Here is a 22,234-nt window from a genome sequence, read left to right on the forward strand (position 1 = left end):
TAAACAATGCTTGATTAGGATCATCATCTTTATATGATGACCATTGATTGCAAATTACCAAGTTACGGAGTCCTTGCTTCACATCTTTAAATCTTTGAAGCATTATAATACTAGAGGCAAAACGTGTCTCTGCAAGTGTGAATAATTTTAACTCCACATGTTCATTAAACATGGCTAATCTCATGGAATGTTTAGTGATGAAGTTTCTGATCAGTACCACCTCAGCAATAATTTAACTAATCCAAGCACACCCTTCATATACTAAAACATTAGTTCGAATATCTCTCGGATGACATATATTCTTTAAAGCAAGGTTTAGTGTGTGGACTACACATGGAGTCCAAAAAATGTGTTTAAACTGACCTTCTACAAGTAGCCCTGCACTCTTACAAACTGGTGCATTGTCCGTGATTACTTGCACAACATTCTGATGCCCAACTTCCGTAATTGTATCAATGATCAACTTAGAAATGTACTCTTTGTCCTTCACTGACCCTTGAGTGTTGACTGCTTTAATAAACATTGCACCAGCCTCTGAAACATCCATAAAGTTCATGAGGGGTCTTCGTTGTTCGTCGGTCCATCCATCGGTCACAATACTCACACCTTTTTCTTTCCAAGTTCTCTTAATTGGTTCTAGCTCTTTCTCCATGTTCTCTTTCCTTCCGTAAAAGAGTTGTTCTTAGTTTATTATAACCCGGCGGAATATAACCTTGAATGCTTTTACTATCTGATGTAGCCAAATTAAATGCAACTTTATAATATGGACACCTAGCAAGATGGAACGGCAAGCCAGCTGCATAAAACAACCGTGCAATTATGCTATCCATTTCTTCACGTCTGGCAGCATTATACAATTTCTCTATTGGGCTCTCAACCCCTCTTTTCTTCTTCCTAGGATCTTCAACAAGTGATGAAGAATTTGACGCAAAAGAAGAACCACTACCTGATCCACATGTTGGCAGAGGCACACTTTTAAACTTAGATGCTTTTGCTCTGGCCTCAGCTTCATCACTCAATTGTTTCATTTCCTGAAGTTTATGTTCTCTGACCTTTGGACATATTCTAATTCCAGAGCCTGGAATCTTTAACAAATGTGCTTTCACTCTTGAATATGAACCCGAATATGGAACTTGACAGTGGTTACATACAAAATTCCAATTACCACCACCTTTAACTTTATCCTTCTTAGTCACATATCTCCATAGCGGAGTAGTGCTTAAAACCTCTTCGTTCATATCTGGTTATCTGCATCAAAATTAAAGAGATGATAGCCATCAAAATACAAGCATAAAATCATTACAAGCAGAAAATTAAAAGATAAATTATAAGTATTATATATAAAGCTCAAATTCAATGAACGACCAAAAATGCCCCCAAAGGCCCCAAAAAAAACCCTAAAACCTACACAGTAGACAATACACATGATCCCCACCACTAAAATCAAAACAAAACCCAAATTCACCAAATACAGCAACAACCCAAATTCACAATAGATTGAAAATAGAACAAAAAATCAATAACTCAACAAAATCATGCAAATCAGAAGGAAGAAGGGAGAGTAAAAGAAAGAGAACATACCTTCAAATTCAATGTAAACAACTAAGAGATAAAGCCATAACAACTAGCAAATGATTGTAAAAAACTAAATAAGTTGATTTTCGGATGATCAACTTAGATCTGAGAAGAGAAGAGTAAAGGTGAGGGAGACTGTGGGAAGGGGTATTCTTCTGAGTTCTGAGAGTAGAAGATAGACGAGAGAGAGAGATGAGTTTTGATAAAAAAAAATTTTTTTTTTGGAATTTAAGATATAGGGTAACATATGCGTCCGACGTGCGTCCGAGTGTGTCCGATGTGTGTCCAATGTGCGTCCAACGTGCGTCAAGTGAGGACACGGATTTTGATGCGTCCGACACGCGTCGTGTGGGCGTCGTGGCCGCGTCATGTGTCCATAGTGCGTCCGACACGGACACGGAAACGAATCTGATGTGTCCGTGCTTCCCACATTCAATTCTCAGTTCCAAATATGTTGCGTCTCTAAACGCTTTAGCAGTTAAAAGAACAAATGAAGTATCGGCAGCTGAATTGCGTTAATAGTTAAGGTGTGCAAACTGATGCACATGTGAAAAAATGACTCCATATGCACATGCTTTATTAGGGTGTACAAGTTGGTGCACATGTAAAACAACGACTCAATAATCTTATGCATGTGCAAATAACTAGAATGTACAAATCGGTCCACATGAGAGAAAAAAAAGTGCCCCCATAAAATTATGCTTGCGTAAATAACTAAGGTGTACATAACTGTACACATGGTGATTGTTAACGTAGACATGCTATTGTTAACTTGTACTAAGGTGTACTAAGGTCAGCAATGTGCACCTGCTATTGTTAACGTGTACGTAAATGTACACCTGTTGATCTTAACGTGTATATAGTTGAACCACGTGCTGATTTTTTGAAACTTCTAGGTTTTAAAGATATTACTCGACCTCCTTCTTGATTTTAATGTATACCTATTGATTTTAATGTGTATATAGTTTCCAATCGCTGAAGATGCAGACTCTATGATCGTCGTTAGTATGGCAGAGGCATGGTAGCGGAGCTGAGCTAGTAAATACAATGGTAATCATTTAACCCATGGGGAACAACCCAATAGACCAAGGGGCACTCCCTGATACTGGTTGGTCACTAGTTCGAGTTCCGTGCTGGTCTTTCCCAACAAAAGAAATTCCGAGTTTGAGTCCCACACTGGCAGTTTTTCACTGTTAACTCCAATGACAAGAATTGTTCATAAAGACTTCTGTTTCTTGCTTTTGGTGATTAAAATAATACATTCTCAAGGTCAGAGAGGGAGTCGAAGCTCAATGCATTAGTGGATTTACATCTTTCGATATACCTGCTCCACGTGGCCCACTCCTTGTTTCCTCTACTTGATCTCAATTATCCTAGAAATATTTGTTCAGTTGGCATTTTAACTGGGTGGAGGTTAAGAACTGTTATTTATCACTCTTGGGTAGAATTCTTATTCTTTGCAGGATCTTGGGAGATAGTTTCATGGGTAACTACCACACACTGTTCGACTATGGCAACATGAGGATTGGATTTGCTGAAGTAGCTTGATCAACTTTATTGAGTGGGTTCTGTCTCTATGGGAAGTACGCATTTCACGTATCCTCGTATATACATCCATGTTCATCTTCCTTTCTTCCGTGTTTTTTTGGAGAAGATTGTCATCAGGATTTTTAAAATTGTCCTTGCTCGACTGTTAGGAGTATTGTCTTTGACATGCGTTATTTTATTTCAAGCTAACTTTTTTATGAAACAGTGAACCCCACAATTTATTTTCTCAAGAATTGCTTTAAGTTGGTCTCGATTGGATTCTTCTCATATAGGTTTACAGCATTTTGAGTAGACGTGAAAATCCAGGACAACATGAGGCTATGCGCAAAATGAAAAATGAGTTTTTAGTAAACTGGGACGGTCTGCGTATGGAGGATAAAGAACGTGCACTTGTTCTTGCTGCTACCAATATGCTAGTTGACCTTGACGAAGCTGTTATAAGGAGGCTTCCTTGGAGGTAAACTCGTCTGGACACTTAAAGATTCTATCATTTACCTTATTTTTTTAATGAAATGCTAGCTAACTACTCATGAAGAGAGTAGAACAGTGCTCTCTTTATCCCATTTATTTAACATAGCATCCATGTGTCCTATGTCAATCATGTGCTTAGGTTTACTTCCTTAAGATAAGGAGTTGCTACCTGTTATGTCTTAAGAAGCGTACTTTATGTAAGGCAATACGTGAACCACAGATATTAGTGTACACCAGTTGATTGTTAGTGTTTACATAGTTGTACACCTGTTTATTGTCAATGTGTACATAGTTGTACACCTATTTATTGTCAATGTGTATGTAATTGTATGCATGATTTTTAATGTGCACATAAATGTACACATGTTGACAAGGTTTTAAAAAGCGAAAGCTTGGGGCGAAGAGCTCTCATACCAAAGCGTAAAGCGTCGCGAAAGCGAGCTTTTTGAAATATATATAAATAAGAAGTTATCAACCTAATAAAACAAAACTATAAAGTTCAGACATGATGAAAGGAACAACTAGACTAACTAAGCATATGGCATACTGATATTGCATATTCTACCCAAGAGCTATTTAAATATACTAGCCACGAATGTCTGCATCATTCATATCATCATGTAGATAGTCATCGTCACAATGATCGCCATGCCCTACAAATTAGGTTTATTGGTATTTAGTTAGAAAACGTGAAATAGGCCCTACTGGGCTTCAAAGGCCGAGTTTTCACTTCCTAATATAAACCAATTCGTAAAGCGGCGCTCTAGAAGAGCCTAGGACCTGAAGCGCAAAAAAACGCCCAAAAGCGCGCCCCAAAAGCGCCTTTTTAAACCATGCATGTTGACATAGCTGTATACAATCTGGTGTACAACCTGGTGCACATGATTTATATTCCTAACTATAGGTCTGTCTTGATCAAGATGTTTTCTCCTTATGGAAGGATCGAGTCAGAGAATTTTTTATGGCACACTCGTGGTACAAAGCGAGGAGAGCCACGAGGTTTCACTTTCATTCAGTTCAGTACCAAAGAGGTATATCATCCATTACTTTCAACTACTATAGATTGTTGTAGTGTGTAGTTCTTTCTACGAAGATTGGAATGCTTAAATAGCAATTTAGCATAGAGCGAGCAGGTTCACATAAACTATAAACATGGTGTACAATCTGGTGCACATGTGAAAAAATGACTTCATAAGCTTATTCTTGCATAAGAAATTGGGTGTACAAATTTGTGCACATGGGAAAAAGATTGACTTGATAAGTTTATAATGCATAGATGCCTACTGATGCACTATAGAAAGGCTTATGCACTTGATAAGCTTATACTGTAGCTGCATAGATTTTTATCTTTAAGTGTAGTATCCTTTTTCTAGAATTTTATAGATGTGTACATAGTTGTACATCATTGTTCATTCTCATGGATGTATGTCATATTTGGTTATATGGACGTTGGATTTGCTAGGATTTCTGTAAAGGTGTACATGTCTGTACAATATCATATGTTTTTGTTTATATATCATGTACACTTTAATGTACAACGTATATATTTTTTATTTATGTGTTTGTAATATATAGGGTATCAACCATGTTGGAGAAGGTTGTGTATGCTATTCTGAACCATGGTGAACGTTCAGTCATATTTTGGTAGATGTGCATATTTTCTTCACTGAAATTCTCTGTGATGAATGCAGGGATTGTTTTGTTTGAATAAATGCGCTACTTTGTTATTCTTTTGTAGATTGTACATACTTGTACACTGTATTCTCTATATGTGTCATGTTTTGTAGACCCGAATAGATTGTGACTCTTTAAGTCAGTAACTGACTAACTTTTTTACTTTAATTGTTTGCTTGCTTTGCTTCTTATATGGTTGTTGGTGAAAGGTTTATCCCTTCTTTTTTAACCCGCGATTTCTTATGTTTATCGTTTTATCCTCGATGCAGGTTGACCGCTAAACCAACCTCTGCAAATCCGGCTATTATCTAACTAGAGCTTGGCGTGGTTGATATTTTTTTTTGGTTTGTATAGACTAGAGTGGAAGTCTGGCTATCATTGATATTGGATTTTCAGGGTTTTTGCAGATGTGTACATATATCTACACCAGTGTAAATTTAAAAAAAATGAAAATGAAAATTATATAGTCATATGGGTACTCTTTTTATAGCTCTCGGAAAGGGCTTTCCGGATATATAAAGTTTGTGAATTTTGGACAAACGATTCGAAAGATAAATTATTTTTAAGTTTTTTTTATATTATATAAAATTCCTGACATCATCATGAGTCACTTTGGACTAAATTGTACATATTTGTACTAAATTGTAAATCATAAAGGTTACTTGTGTACTTTCCATTAAAAAGGACTAATTTGTACATAGTTGAATGGGTTAGGACTAACTAGTATATTTGGATGGGATTTTGGACTAGACCATATTTCTCCCATTTTGAATAGACTAAGCAACCAAGCCCATCTGGGTTCTATTTCCTTACAAAATTTTGAATGGTCTCTGAGTCAGACTCTCTAAGAGCATCTCCAATAGAGGGTGGATCTTTTTGCTTTCCATGACACATAAGATTTTAGACCCCCAATTAGCGTAAATTCATCTCCAATAGTTGGATCCTACAAAATAGGAGGGATGAGATAAATATGAAGGTGTTAAAGAAAGTCTTATTTACACCTTCACTTGCAACTCCACGCCATATTTTCAATTATTTTAGTTTTTTATAAATTAGGTAAAGTAAAAAGAAACGGTTAAGATCTTGTCATATAAAATATTCTGAGGATTAAACCCTTTACTACTGGAGATAGTTTTTTAATTAAACGGTCCTATATTTACTAGATATGCAAAATCTCCTAAATAAAAGTCTTAACCACGTAGGATTTTTTACACCCACTGTTAGAGATGCTCTAAGCGTCTCTAATAGTGGGTGTTAAAAATTACATAAGATATTTTTGGCTTATAAACCATCTGACTAAAATAAAGGAAGTGGTTTTTTATTTTTCGTTCGACGGGAATCGACTAAAATACAACTCTGCATTTTTTATATTTTTGTATACATCTTTACCGAAGTGAATCATAATTGAAGTCATTTAATTATAGTTGTAGTGAACACACACTGATTCCTCGTAAGTCATAAGTAGTGGAAGTTGTGAAAAGCTGCAGAAGCGATGGTCATGGAGATAGCGGTGGAGTCATGTCTAATATGTCAAGTCTAATGAAAATAGTAAGTTTATTAAAAAATTAAATTTCAGCAAGTCTAGGAGGAGATTATATTGACATGATTTGAGCGTTGAGCTTTGATGATAGGTTGTGGGGATGAGCTCTAAGCAATAGGATGTGAGCGTTGAGCTCAAAGCCGATGAGTTGTAATCTGGGTACTCAGTATAGATATGGATTACCAACGGCGGTGTCTTTAAGTGATCTCAGCTGAGAGGTACACATGTAGAATATTTTGTAGATCAGGATGCCAAGTAGGTAGCTCATACTTGAGACACATTTGAGTAGAATCAAGTGCTTGATGTTGTGGCAAGAGCAAAGGATAGCGTTGGCATTAGATCACACTGTGACAGTAGAGGTGCTAGCGCCATAGCTTGGATTAGTGTTAGCATTAGGCCAGCGATATCATTGATGGTTCTGGTGCTAGCATTAAGGTGGCTCCGGTAGTAGGTCAGTGTCGTAAGGTTTGCGCTGGGATTAACCCATCGTCATGGAGTGCCTAGCGTTGGTACTATGCCAGAATTTTATAATAACTAGCACTGGGATTATCCCCGCGTTGTGAGTGTCCTGGCACTATACCATCTTTGTATAAAATATGATGCTAGTCTAGCGTTTTTCTAGAGGAGTCTGGTGCTGGTATTTTTCCAGCGCGCGAAGAGTCTAGTGTTGGCACTAGGACAACGCTACAAAAAGTTTGGTGCTGGGATAATCCTAGTATGTGTAGGTAGTTGGCGCTGGACTAGCCCAACTCCTCGAAAAAGTGTTTTAGCGCTGACCCTAAAAGTTAGGCTTATGTTGGGTATTTGACCAACGCCATCGCGAGCCTCATTAGACCTTTGTCAGCATCATGAGGTTGTACGGGCATTCCTCTTTCATACTTAGATACTCGAATAAACATATAGTTGTTTTTGAACTGGAGAGAGTTCATAGAATTCTGCTGAGAATAATCATAAGTTAGCTCGACAGACATGCAATCAGTAAATATACTTCAAATATTGAAGCTTTAAGTCATGAATATAGTGATAAATCGATATTGCTCAAGTAAGAGTCTAAGCATTGAAAATTGAACGAGTTCAAGGAATTTAACCTTGGAAGGCTACAACTTGACACATGTTCGGTGTTCCTTTATACTAGTGGATATCTATCTAAGAGTTTGGTACTTATTCGAGAACAGGAGTTCGTCATGAATATATATATATATATATTATGTATGGTCAAAGAACATCTGGGGAGAAGTTCTAACCAGCACCAGTGGCACGATGAGGACAATGTTTCTCTATGCTAGTGGTCTATCCATCTATGAGATGTCCAATCAATGTAGATTCGATACAAATGTGAATATAGTATAAATATTGAAATACTCGGTGTATATATATATATATATATATAATACTGAGAATTCAACTGGGTGAAGCCCTGAAAAACATAATCCTTATAAACAACGCATAGGGATCAGCACAGAACTCACATGATCATTGATAGAACCTATGAGCATAGATTATGTATTTATGATATGAGTTAGAGGCGAATTCACAAATCTGCCCAAGCCAAATAAAATAAAATAAATAAAACCATCAATGCAACCTAACTAATATTTTTCAATTTTATATTTATCGAAATGTCCCATAAAAAATGTAATGGATTTATATAGTAACTCAATTGTTTGTGCATGTCATAAATCTATACATGTAAGAAGGAAATTGTATGTACAGTGAAGATCTTAGATTGTTTAATCATTTACGTTTAAACGGCAGGTGCATAACGATGCGGTTTCACTACTCTCCAATATATAAAGCTTAATTTTTTTAAAAGTCTAATTTATTTAAATTCCCCTATCAATAGTTATATATGCACTAACAGTACCATCATGTGCTTTTTTCATAACAACTGCACGAATAAGATTTCATACTGGTATGGCACAATGTGATAATTGATGTCAATACATGTAATTCTTTCAAGTTATAGTACAGAAATATTATCCCACTAATCTGTATGTTCTTGCATTTTCACTAAAATCGCCATGAATTGAATCTGTATGGACTTCTTTTAATGAAGACCAAACCCCATGAATTGTTCATGTTTATAGTAGGCTCATAACCCACATCGTCGTTATTAGTTTCTTCGTTATTAAGAGGAGGAAGATCAAGATCATGAAGATCTCATATTGCTGGTAAATTTTTGTCAATTCAGTTACTAGATAGTTTCTAGTATGTGATACACCAACCAAATGTGTTCTTTTACGCATGAAGCAATGATCCATTTGAAATATTTATTGAAAATTGACATAAACGTCCTCCAGGTTATATCAAAATCCACTAAAACATAATGAATAAGAAACTTCTAGAAATTCATTAATGACAGAATGAGATTGTTAGCTTCATCATGAGTTGCCTTAATGCAAATAAGTCGGGAAACTCTAGGAGCCTGCTTGCTGACAATAACATCATGAATTAATGTGCATGCGGTACCTAGAGAAAGACTCCATGCATAAAATGAAGAACTTTGATTTTTTGCAGAAGAGAGAATATACAACAAAAGTATAATTTTGAACTCTATGTTTAAATACACATATTTAAGCTCATATCTTGAACATAAAACTATGATCTCAAATCTCTAAACTCATATAACTTTAAGATCAAAAGAGATCAATCTCTAAATTTTGACATATTACTGAGAACTCTATAAGTCAGTAACTGAAAATATTGTCCGGGGATAAATCAGATTCAGCATACCTTGATATCCATAAGGGAATGGTAAAGCAGAGATCTCAAACAAAACTATGTTGGCTAACATCTAGAAAAAGCTGAATGCAACAAAAGGGACATGGGTTGATATTCTGCACGAATATTTATGGGCATACAGGTCGACAAAGAGAGTATAAACACGGGAATCACCTTTCTCTCTAGTTTTTGGCATGGAAGCAGTGCTACCAACTGAACTGAAGTTTATAACTGCATGAACTTTAGCTTAGATGACTGAACTGAAGTGTCTAACTGCATGTTTGAAAGAGAGTTTCAAACATGAACTATGAGATACTCCTCAAAAGCTTAGATGAAGTAGACCTCAACCGACAAAGAGCCTTGCTTCAGCTCGAGAAGCATCAGAGAGTTGTAAAAACCAAGAAAGCTATAAAACCAAGAGAGTTCCAGACTGGTGATCCTGTACTCGGGAAAGTATTACCTAGTAGTTCGGAATACAAGTTAGGAAAACTAGCATCTACCTAGGAATGACCACTTGTTATCTCTGATAAGATAGGTCGAGGCTCTTACAGATTAAAAAACTTGTTGGGGGAAGAACTCGGATACCCGTGCAATGTTTCACATCTTAAAAAGTACTATCAGTAAACTGCAATGCAATATGCAGGGAAATAAAAAGCTTGAAAATCATAATTTGTAAAGCAATCTTTTATGTGAAATACAATATGAAATATTCATTTAGAAACTTTTTTCTGGAACTCTATACCTGAAACTTTGAACTGAAAATGTCAGAAAATTAGGTGAAGTAACAAACACTCACTAAGGCTTTAATTTGAAATCTTATATCTACAACTTTGAACTGAACATATTAGGGAATCTGGTGAAATGGCTAACACTCACTATATCTACTATTTGAAAGTCTGAGCACACTGCTTGTAAGTGTGTCGTCCTCATTTGCTTTGTAATACTGGTTTGTTGTTGTGTGAGTTGTTGGTGATAGTGGATATAGAGGCATGGCCAATGCAAAAGGACCAATGAAATCCCTAATGTAGAGTTGAGACTCCATAGGTGAAACCCAAACCAAGTGTTATGGATGGTTCAAGGTTCAAGTGTACAAAACTAATTGACGAGATGTAGTTGAGCAATGACAAATAATATCTAGTAACCGTTGAAGGCCCGAGAGCAGTACTGAAGATTGCAAGTGATATAAGAGTTATGGTAAAATATGTGTGGCCTGCAAGTGAAGTATGTTGGTTATTTATGAAGCTAAGTTATGATAAGATGTATCTGGAAGTCATAAATGAAATAAGTATTGTCTCTGCTAGTGAATCAGAGTTGTCGTGAGACAATGTGCAAAATTCTGAAGTTTGAGTTTAAGGGAGGATGTTGGAAAGCAGGGACGGACCCAAGAAATTTTAATTTTTTCTCAACCTGGGCTAATAGTCTTGGCCCAGTATAGCATTTCAATTTTTAGGTTATTGGGCTGTGACGATTACCTGGGCTAAAGCCCGGGTTAGCCCAGTTGTAGGTCCGTCAGTGTTGGAAAGCAAACTATAAATTTGACACGGGCATAAACTTGGTCATGTGTCAGTTGTATTCACATAGCTTACTCTGTTAGAATTGTATGGGTAATGCATTACGGTTCGTTTGTAGGATTGTTTAACATGTTATTCATCATGGATGTGTTAATCATGTCAGTTTTAGTGACTTGGTGATAATCATGCTAATATTATTGTATTACTTATATAAAGGTATTGTTTACATACAATGAAATCAATCCAAATATTTTGACAGTGTAACTCTCTAGTGCTTTTGTTTTATTCCTCACTGTTCTCTGTCTCTATGCCTTTATTTTCAACAAAAGCAAGATATTTTCATGGTGAGGTGGTTGATTAATTGATGAAAACTATAGAATTGGAAGTGAGTATGCATAGGAAAAATCCAGACTTTTTTGTGCATTACACAATGTTGAAGTTACAGCTAGTCTTTCCCTTGGTTACATACTAGTTCAAAGAAAATGTTTTGACATTAGTAAGGATTCTTACTCTTTTTCTAAGCGAGTACACGAATTATGTGGTCTTCTCTTGTTTACGTGTTTTGTCGTCTTCTCCAACTGTTATGTTGATTTTCTCAAACTATGTGAACGTTTTGATTCTTTTAAAGCTGGGAAGCACGGACACATCAGATTCGTTTCCGTGTCCGTGTCGGACGCACTATGGACACATGACGCGGCCACGACGCCCACACGACGCGTGTCGGACGCATCAAAATCCGTGTCCTCACTTGACGCACGTTGGACGCACATTGGACACACATCGGACACACTCGGACGCACATCGGACGCATATGTTACCCTATATCTTAAATTCCAATTTTTTTTTTTTTTTATCAAAACTCATCTCTCTCTCGTCTATCTTCTACTCTCAGAACTCAGAAGAATACCCCTTCCCACAGTCTCCCTCACCTTTACTCTTCTCTTCTCAGATCTAAGTTGATCATCCGAAAATCAACTTATTTAGTTTTTTACAATCATTTGCTAGTTGTTATGGCTTTATCTCTTAGTTGTTTACATTGAATTTGAAGGTATGTTCTCTTTCTTTTACTCTACCTTCTTCCTTCTGATTTGCATGATTTTGTTGAGTTATTGATTTTTTGTTCTATTTTCAATCTATTGTGAATTTGGGTTGTTGCTGTATTTGGTGAATTTGGGTTTTGTTTTGATTTTAGTGGTGGGGATCATGTGTATTGTCTACTGTGTAGGTTTTAGGGTTTTTTTTGGGGCCTTTGGGGGCATTTTTGGTCGTTCATTGAATTTGAGCTTTATATATAATACTTATAATTTATCTTTTAATTTTCTGCTTGTAATGATTTTATGCTTGTATTTTGATGGCTATCATCTCTTTAATTTTGATGCAGATAGCCAGATATGAACGAAGAGGTTTTAAGCACTACTCCGCTATGGAGATATGTGACTAAGAAGGATAAAGTTAAAGGTGGTGGTAATTGGAATTTTGTATGTAACCACTGTCAAGTTCCATATTCGGGTTCATATTCAAGAGTGAAAGCACATTTGTTAAAGATTCCAGGCTCTGGAATTAGAATATGTCCAAAGGTCAGAGAACATAAACTTCAGGAAATGAAACAATTGAGTGATGAAGCTGAGGCCAGAGCAAAAGCATCTAAGTTTAAAAGTGTGCCTCTGCCAACATGTGGATCAGGTAGTGGTTCTTCTTTTGCGTCAAATTCTTCATCACTTGTTGAAGATCCTAGGAAGAAGAAAAGAGGGGTTGAGAGCCCAATAGAGAAATTGTATAATGCTGCCAGACGTGAAGAAATGGATAGCATAATTGCACGGTTGTTTTATGAAGCTGGCTTGCCGTTCCATCTTGCTAGGTGTCCATATTATAAAGTTGCATTTAATTTGGCTACATCAGATAGTAAAAGCATTCAAGGTTATATTCCGCCGGGTTATAATAAACTAAGAACAACTCTTTTACGGAAGGAAAGAGAACATGTTGAGAAAGAGCTAGAAACCAATTAACAGCACTTGGAAAGAAAAAGGTGTGAGTATTGTGACCGATGGATGGACCGACGAACAACGAAGACCCCTCATGAACTTTATGGCTGTTTCAGAGGCTGGTGCAATGTTTATTAAAGCAGTCAACACTCAAGGGTCAGTGAAGGACAAAGAGTACATTTCTAAGTTGATCATTGAGACAATTACGGAAGTTGGGCATCAGAATGTTGTGCAAGTAATCACGGAAAATGCACCAGTTTGTAAGAGTGCAGGGCTACTTGTAGAAGGTCAGTTTAAACACATTTTTTGGACTCCATGTGTAGTCCACACACTAAACCTTGCTTTAAAGAATATATGTCATCCGAGAGATATTCGAACTAATGTTTTAGTATATGAAGGGTGTGCTTGGATTAGTGAAATTATTGCTGAGGTGGTACTGATCAGAAACTTCATCACTAAACATTCCATGAGATTAGCCATGTTTAATGAACATGTGGAGTTAAGATTATTCACACTTGCAGAGACACGTTTTGCCTCTAGTATTATAATGATTCAAAGATTTAAAGATGTGAAGCAAGGACTCCTTAACTTGGTAATTTGCAATCAATGGTCATCATATAAAGATGATGATCCTAATCAAGCATTGTTTATAAAAGAGAAGTTGTTGGATGATGATTGGTGGAACACTTTGCAGTATGTTATTGATTTTACAAAACCTATCATAGAAATGCTTAGATTATGCGACACAGACGAGCCTTGTCTTCACTTGGTTTATGAAAGGTGGGATCGAATGATAGATGAGGTAAAGAGCATTATACATCGCCACGAGGGCTTACAAGAATATGATATTTCACCATTTCATATGGTGGTGGACGGGATTTTAACAGATCGTTGGAGTAAAAGTAGCACACCGCTTCACTCTTTGGCACATTCATTGAACCCAAGGTATGTATGACAGTGTAAAATATGCAATCGCTTATTTATATTTTCTGGTCAGTTGAGTTAAATGTTAAAAAAATTTATACTAAAATCATAATTGAAACAACATAGGTATTATAGTCGTCAGTGGCTTGATGAACGTCCAGGGCGTGTTCCACCACATAGAGATCTTTTGATTGCAGGTCAAAGATTGAAGTGTTTCGAGAGGTATTACGATGCGGATGAGTTAAGAGAAGTTAACATTGAGTATGCTAAGTTTTCATCTTGCCGTGAAGAATTTGCAAATGCAAATACCATAAATGATAGATGGAGTATGAATCCTTATGTGTGGTGGGTTACTTATGGGGTGTATGCTCCTTTACTTCAGCAAAAAGCACTCATGTTGCTTGGCCAACCTTGTTCATCTTCTTGTAGTGAGAGAAACTGGAGTACGTATAGTTTCATAAATTCTGTGAAGAGAAATAAAATTACTCCACAAAGAGGTGAAGATTTGGTATTTGTTCATACTAATCTTCGTCTCTTATCAAGACGAAGCCCAGAATACTTGCTAGGGGATACAAGAATGTGGGACATTGGAGGTGATTCTTTTGATACTATGTAGGGTACTGTTGGTGTACTTGAAGTTGCTGATATTTCTCTTAATGAGCCAGAGATGGAACACATGATATTGGATGATAATGAAGCTAATGTGGAGGAGCTATACCCCCTGGTTTGACTGTTGACGTTATTTTTTGGTGACCAGGTAACTGTCCATCTCCTTGATCTGTTTTATTCTAAAATTTTAGTTACTATCATGCCAATTCTTTGTTTTATGATGTGAATTCCCCCTGAAATTTGTGTTTAAACTGACCTTCTACAAGTAGCCCTGCACTCTTACAAACTCTGGCAACTTTCATTTATGCCAATTCTTTGTTTTAAATTTCTACAGCTGGATCCTGGATGTAGCGGCATTCACATCATACTTGGAGGATCCTTGTTTTTTGGGCTAGTATTTGGTTCATGAAGTTGCGCTGTTGCGGGAAGGACTTCACTCCCCTTTGCGAAGCCTTCTAATTTTTTGTTGATATGTATATATATAGACTAGTAAATGTCGCGGAAAGGACTTTACTCCCTTTTGCAAAGCCTTCTAATTTTTTGTTGATATGTATATATAGACTAGTAAATGTCTATATAACCTTTTGTTGATAATGGATATCTATGTTCTCCTGGAAGGCTGGAACATTTAGACAGGTAAATGCTTAATCTTTTATGTTAGGAATGGGGACAAACATATATAATTTAATGAAAATATTTATATATATACGTGTCCGTGTCCTAGTATTTTGAGAAATTGCCGGTCCTCGTGTCCGTGTCGTATCGTGTCCGTGTCGTGTGTCGGTGCTTCCCAGATGAGAACCAAGCATACACAATTATATAGTAAATAAGATGGATAATAGAGTAGGTATTAAAAATTAGATTCATACAGCCTATTCAATGGACATTTTTTCCTTCGTTCTTAGTTCCTACCCCACGGTACTCAACACAGTATAGCCGTGAACATTTTTTTCTTCGTTCTTAGTTCTTACCCCACGGTACTCAACAGTATAGCCGGAGCATTTGTGAAACATCTTTAGTTGTTAAGGATTACAATTCATAATATCCAACTACCTTAAAAATGGTTAGTGTCACAAGGACATTTCACATTTTAGGATTTTGTAACGACACATGGACACATGAATATCATTTCACAACTTGGATACACTTAGGTGCTCATACATCACTAAGTTAGATGTGACGTGTTTATCCTTTATGAGCTTACACTTCGCTGTGCGCCTTTGGCTACTTGTCTTACACGACACTCGTACGTATATAAATGTTGCTGCATAGGTTATCAACACAATCTTTTACAAAACAGTCATATACATACTGCATCCATATCCAGGGACTATGTTCATTAATGTGTAGGCAATACATTTCAGTGTATCATAGATGAAAATCAGTAAAATACATATATATACCTTTCCGAGAGACGAGCACTGTGTAATCCATAAACCACACATACACCCAACGGCATATTAGACCAGAATAAGATATCCTAATTTATTTACATTCAAATGCATCTTAACAAATGGAATCAAATTTGTTCCCAGGAATCACAAAGCAATTACGAATTAGGCATAAACGTACACCTTTATGTGTTTAGTTTAATTTGAAACAGGAAAAAAAATCATTTTAATTTAAAAAAAAGAAGAAGAGAACACTTTTTCCAGATGAATCCATCTCCTGTCACACATCTAACTATGCATCTTCTTTAAACATTTCTCATGCAGTTTGATTATAATTTCATAAAAACCTTATAAAAATCCTTATCAGTACAAATTCCTTTTATATAACATTTGGATCGATTCAATCTAGGATACGACTGCTCAAAATCACTATCCTTGAATCAATAAATAAGCAATTGCAATAAAATTAAACAATAAAAGTAGATTAAACTTATCTTTCGAATGACTTCAATTACGAAATCTTCAAATTAATTTGCTGAAACTGGATCTCTATTCCCCTCATTTTCGAATTAACTTTAAGAAACTGTACCAATGATGACAATCCAAGCTTTTCAAGTTGAATCGATCTGATTGACGTGTTTGTTTGATTATCAGATCTGTATTTAGGGATTGAATCTTCATGGAGATGAGATTAAGCTCTAGGATTTGTTCTCCGCTAGAAAAGAAAGAAGAGATAGAACAAAGAATCGAACATAACATTTGGTTGATGGGTATTTTTGTCTTGAAAAAAGAGTATTTTGGATTAAATCGTTCACAAAAGGATGGACTCGTTTGGAATTGCGTAAATTTGGATATCCTAATACTAGGCTCGAGAGGAGAGGACTAGAGTGTCTAAAGCCCTGCTAATTTGGGATTAAATGTTAATTTCTACATTCAAAATTTCAAGATTCATGAACGCTTGCACAATGCTCATTGCTGGATCATGTTCATTCGTTTGTCCAAGGGGACAACGGGCTGTCATCATGTCAGCTGTTTAGAGCCTAATCAAAAGACCATTTCTTCATGAAGAAATTTAACTCTGTAGGCTCCGTAGGCGGCATTCAAGTTGCACTTCCATCCTGAACACATACCAAAGATGGTTAGCGGTTGAAATTAACTGTGCCTGAGATGTGAGAGGCGGTGTCTCCCTTGGGACACTGAATCTACTCTTGATGATCTTAACCGCCAGCATATTTTCTTTTAACCTTTTCCTCACCCTCACTTGGAAAAGGTCATTTGACCAAGTGCACCAAAAATGTTGTGGGTTGCAGAACTTTTGAAGGGGTCATCCAAATTCAATGTTTGAATTATCCCTCTACACTCGAGCTGGAGGTAAGAATATGTAATCACTAATCAGTGCAGCTCCATCATATTTGGCATACAAGTCCTCAAGCCCAGATAATTTCCATGGATTCGTAAAAGATTTATTTCTTTTTTTTCATTTTTGAAGCATCTTAAAATATCGTCTATTGTAGGCATTCCAGAGTCGCAATTTGCAATGATGATTATTACCTTGACCCGGTTTGCACAATCACAACAAGATCCAGCTTACCTGTAAGGTCGACTTGTAAAAGAATTATGATCATAATTTGCTTGCAAAATATTCCAGAACTGAAGAGGATAGAACTTTCAATCAACTGAGTTCAAACAGAATTTCATTTACAAATCATTTTAAAGAATACAAATGCAGGCCTATACAAATTACATCTCACTTCACTCAATAATAAACACCATGAAACAAAATCAAACAAAAGTGATCAAGCTTTTACTAGTGCGTGATAATATTAAGCAAAGAAACCCTAGTATTAATCAAACTTCTAAAAACTTTCTCACTTCCATTTCCAATCTCTTCAATGCATTTATCTAAACGTTCCAACTTTTCTAAAGCCTTGCTTCTATCTTTTCTGTTTTTATCTCCTTCACCGTTAATTCTCAAATCAGATAAACTTTCAATGACTTCTACAACTTCTTTGATTCCTTCTTCTTTGTCACTCGTTTTCTTTTTATTATTCCACAAGTTCCTTAGATTTTTCCAAGAATTTCTCTTAATTTCAATGGAAGAAGAAACTCCTTTAATCAAACACATTGTAACCATTTGTGTTACATCATTCACATCTCTAAGAACATTAGATAGTTCAAAATCAGCAGAATTTGATTCCACCATTGTTGTTACAGGAATTAAATATTTTCCTGTGAATCTAACATTTGAAGATACAATTTTCATCATATCTTTATTTATTTTCTTTCTTTCTCTAGCATACAATGAAATCATTGATTCATTATTTCTTCTTAAAGACATTTCTAATTTCAACTGCTCCTCTTTTATTGAAACAATTGAAGCTCTAAAAATTCCATAAACATCGACGAATCGAAGATAATCCTCTAGAAGAGATTCAACCCATTCAGATCTACGACGAAATGAATCTCGTGTTTGTGATAGATGAAGTAGATCACCAAAAGAATCATGTACATTCTTAAGCATAGTCAAACCTTCATTCAGCCAAGCAGAAGTCTTCAAATTAGGATTTGCTTCCCAAATTTTGAGATTTTTAATTTCATCTTCAAGTTGAGATATTAACGGATGAGATCTACAAGGAAGACTTGATGATCTTGCGTGGTTAGTTTTTGGTGATGAATTTGGGTGTGAAAAAGAAACACTTCTGCGAATTCTTGATGCCATTTTTGCTCTATAAAAATGTTTTACAGAGGACTCTGTTTTTGCTTCTCTTCTCTCTGTAGAAATTCAACGGATTTATGAAGGGAGGGAATTTACGGGAGTTGGATGGAAATTTTGTACTTCATGATAACGTGTGTGCGCACGCATGTTAGTGAGGTGTGCACGAGGGGGTTGACGGTTAAAGGGAACAACGATCCGTAAAACATTACAGGTGTCAGTATCGTGTGGTTTGTGGGGCTAACTAAGGAGGCTTGGTAATGGCGACACTTGTATTTACACTGAGACGAAAGTAACAAGTATAAATGGCCAATCACTTCTCTCAAATTTGAAGGGTCGTTTTATTTTGCTGTTCTGATGGAAGAATTAGGAATATCCTAGTTGCGCCTGTTAGGTTGGCTGAATGGACGACAACAACAGGGAGTCTTGAAAAGACGATTTTTCCGATTCTGTGCAACTGTAAGCCTATTTCTGTGCACAACGTTAAAAAAAAACTGTTTGATATACTAGGTGACTTGGCAAATGAGTTGTGTCATTATGGAAAAATCACTGAGCGACAGAATTTCTAGCGACAATTATTCATTCAAGCGTTGACGATAATGTGAATATTGATGGCGTTGTAGTTATCATCGCTCGATTTTCTTTATGTCGCTCGTTTGACACTATATCACTCAACGACTACTTTATAACGACTACTTCCCCCTCTTTTCCTATATGTACGTCCATATACTTCTTCAAATCACTCACACCTACTTCTACATATATTTTACCAATTTCTGTATTTGTATCCGTAATTTTAAATTTCATAATCATCAATGGCGAGATCCAATGAAGAGAGGAATGTTATTATGAATCAGTTTACGTTACAGCAAGAAATGCAAAGGAGGTTGCAAGAACTTGACGACGAGGAAGCTGAAGATAATAAACTAATCGACACGCTGATGCTCGTACATTCGGATCAAAATCAAATACCTAGAGTTCCAGAGCCAAAAAGGTATTCTTAAGAAGATATATGTATCGAGGGAGGGAATTTTACCACCAGAAGTTGATGTACGATTATTTTCTTCCCAATTGTGTGTACTCTGATCAAGATTTCCAACGTCGATTTTGCATGCCTCGACATCTGGTGAAAAAGATTATTGAAGAGCTTTGTCGAGTAGAACCTCAATTTAATTATTAGTTTGATGCACTGAATATTAGAGGTCATAGTCCTGAACAAAAAGTTACTTCAGATTTAAAGATTTTAGGTTTTGGCAAACCAGCGGATGGGAACGATGAGTACCTTCGTTGGGCAAAACAACTTCGTTCATTTAACTTTCATTGTTTTGGGAAGTAATAATTAATCATTTTGGTCCAACATATTTACGAAAACCAACCGAGGAAGATGTTAGACAAATATTGAGGGAGAGTGAGGATAAGGGATTCCCAGGAATGCTAGGTAGTCTTGATTGTATGTATTGGGTATGGCAAGGATGACGTGTTTATTGGGTTGGTCAATCTAAGGGCCATTATCCGAAACCAATTGTTATCCTTGAAGTTGCTGCTTCTCATGATTGTTGGATATGGCACCATTTTTTTGGTCTTCCGGGTTCACAAAATGATATTAATGTTTTGCACAAGTCGCCTTTGTTTGAATATCTGAAGTATGGAATTTATCCCAAAGTCTGTTTCATAATCAACGACCATCAGTACACTCATGGGTATTATCTTGTGGATGGTCAACCTTGGTTCAACGTTACCGTCAGCCACCTACCGGTGCATTGGGACATTCATACCGGTATTTTAACAAACGCCAAATGGCGGTGAGGAAGGATGTGGAACGCGCTTTTGGAATTTTGAAGAGGAAGTTCACTATCATTTGTGGGCCATATCGTGGGTTGAGTCCTCGTGAAATGCACAAGACTATGCTCACTTGCATAATTCTTCATAATATGGTAATTCAGGAAACCCGTCGCGATAAGAAGTGGACTAACTATGAAGATGAAGATCTGAGGCCTGAGATTCTACCACAAAGAGGCGTGCCTGCAAAAAATTATGGGCAAATGACTGATTACATTCAGAATCAGAATTTGTATGACAGTTTAAGAGAAGATATGAGAGTGAATCTTTGGGCATAGTATGGAACAACGGGTGGGTGTAATTATTAAGTTATGTATTTTAGTTTAAACTGTTAATTTGTTTGTAGTTTGTTTTGTTCAATATTAAGTTAATGAGTGAAACTTATTTAAGTAGACTACAACAACATTTCAATAGAATGCAACAACAACATATCAAATTAAAATGCAACACTTCAAATTAAAATTTAAATTAATACATCAATTATCTAGAGGTTCTACTATATCGAACTCATCCTCATCATTATCACCACCAGGTTGGTTGTTATTAAATCCAGCTTGTTGTTCAATTTGTGCTTGAATCCTGTAAAATTCGATTTTCCACACATGTTTTTGCTGCGGGTTCATAATTGAAGTGTCAGCTTAAAGAATGTTATGCTGGTCATAGTCATTTACAAATTTTTCTTGAGAAATGCAACTTTTTTTAGTCTCCCTGTTTTGAATTTTCTTATCAACCTCTCTTTGCTTCTCGACGGTCTTCTGATGTTCCATAAACTCCGCTATGTTAAATCCATCGGAGCTTCCACCTTCTTGAGACAATTTTCTAGCTCTAGGAACTAGAAAGTCTTAAAGTCTTGCTCGGTTTCTTCATAGAAGTTTTTTATTAGCATCATCATTATTGAGAACTAAGTTGACATTTGAGTTTCTTGGAGTATCTGGTGAAGAATTTGATGGGCCTGGTGAAAATGGTGAAAAATTTGGTGTTGAGGGAGAAGAATTGTATGGTGACCTTTCATGTACTTGTTGATTAGTTATGGATTATATATGTTCAACACCTTCAAAATATGATAACAACTTTCGAAAGCGAAATTTTTGCCATTTTTCGTTGTCATTCTGTACAAACCTATCTTTCAACATCACCATCCACAAGACCGCTCTCCTGGTCTTTCTTGGCTTGCATTATCACAACAACATATAAGGCGGCTTACTTTTTATTACAATGAAGCTTTCCGACAACCCTTTTGCATCATGAATATTGATGTTTATGGTTTGTTCTTCATATTTACGAAATATGTTATCCCACTTGGTGTTACCATGTTGTTGTGCACCATCGATATAATCTTGGGTAAAATAAACATAATTACGACAAATGCATGCATTCATCTTCTGTGATGTTGAATTTTGCACCCCGGACTTTGTTGTTTTTACCTTTACCTTTACCTTGACTTTGAGATTGTGAATCCATATTACAAGAAATTAAGAAGTGTAGAGAAGGTGTGATTGTTTTAGATTTGAAGAAGATTGAGAAATTGAGAAATTTTTGAGAGATTTAGAAATTCTGGTGTGAGTTGAAATGAGTTTGAAATTGGGTATTTATAGAGGGGTGCAATTGTAACCGTTGGATGAGTAACTGCTGAGCAATGATGTTTCCAGCGATCGACATCATGACTATCGCTGGCGCTTGAATGACCACCTAGCTATGATTTGACAGTATATCGATGGAAACTCTATCACTCGCTA

At 36.3% G+C, this 22,234-nt stretch overlaps 3 protein-coding genes across 3 annotated transcripts; 2 read left to right on the forward strand and 1 right to left on the reverse strand.

The window, feature by feature from the left end:
* Nucleotides 1–2,640: 2,640 nt before the first annotated feature.
* On the forward strand, nt 2,641–3,584 carry LOC113359802 (spastin-like). Its single transcript, XM_026603379.1, has 3 exons — nt 2,641–2,711; nt 3,039–3,114; nt 3,396–3,584. The coding sequence occupies exons 1-3, from the start codon at nt 2,641–2,643 to the stop codon at nt 3,582–3,584; spliced, it is 336 nt and encodes a 111-aa protein (XP_026459164.1).
* Nucleotides 3,585–13,125: 9,541 nt separating this feature from the next.
* LOC113359803 lies at nt 13,126–14,964 on the forward strand. Its single transcript, XM_026603380.1, has 4 exons — nt 13,126–13,967; nt 14,073–14,539; nt 14,585–14,670; nt 14,890–14,964. The coding sequence occupies exons 1-4, from the start codon at nt 13,126–13,128 to the stop codon at nt 14,962–14,964; spliced, it is 1,470 nt and encodes a 489-aa protein (XP_026459165.1).
* Nucleotides 14,965–17,753: 2,789 nt separating this feature from the next.
* Nucleotides 17,754–18,665, reverse strand: LOC113359804. Its single transcript, XM_026603381.1, has one exon. It carries the CDS (start codon nt 18,663–18,665, stop codon nt 17,754–17,756), a length of 912 nt encoding a protein of 303 aa, XP_026459166.1.
* Nucleotides 18,666–22,234: the final 3,569 nt, after the last annotated feature.

This window comes from Papaver somniferum, chromosome 3 (genome assembly GCF_003573695.1).
Source record: "Papaver somniferum cultivar HN1 chromosome 3, ASM357369v1, whole genome shotgun sequence".
Taxonomy (NCBI): Eukaryota; Viridiplantae; Streptophyta; class Magnoliopsida; order Ranunculales; family Papaveraceae; genus Papaver; species Papaver somniferum.

Coding starts and splice junctions, on each gene's coding strand:
- LOC113359802 (XM_026603379.1), top strand. CDS start 2,641: ATGGGGAACAACCCAATAGACCAAGGGGCACTCCCTGATACTGGTTGG. Junction 2,712..3,038: donor CTAGTTCGAGTTCCGTGCTG/GTCTTTCCCAAC, acceptor TATTCTTTGCAG/GATCTTGGGAGATAGTTTCA. Junction 3,115..3,395: donor TGAGGATTGGATTTGCTGAA/GTAGCTTGATCA, acceptor CTTCTCATATAG/GTTTACAGCATTTTGAGTAG.
- LOC113359803 (XM_026603380.1), top strand. CDS start 13,126: ATGGCTGTTTCAGAGGCTGGTGCAATGTTTATTAAAGCAGTCAACACT. Junction 13,968..14,072: donor GCACATTCATTGAACCCAAG/GTATGTATGACA, acceptor GAAACAACATAG/GTATTATAGTCGTCAGTGGC. Junction 14,540..14,584: donor AAGAATGTGGGACATTGGAG/GTGATTCTTTTG, acceptor GTGTACTTGAAG/TTGCTGATATTTCTCTTAAT.
- LOC113359804 (XM_026603381.1), bottom strand. CDS start 18,665: ATGGCATCAAGAATTCGCAGAAGTGTTTCTTTTTCACACCCAAATTCA.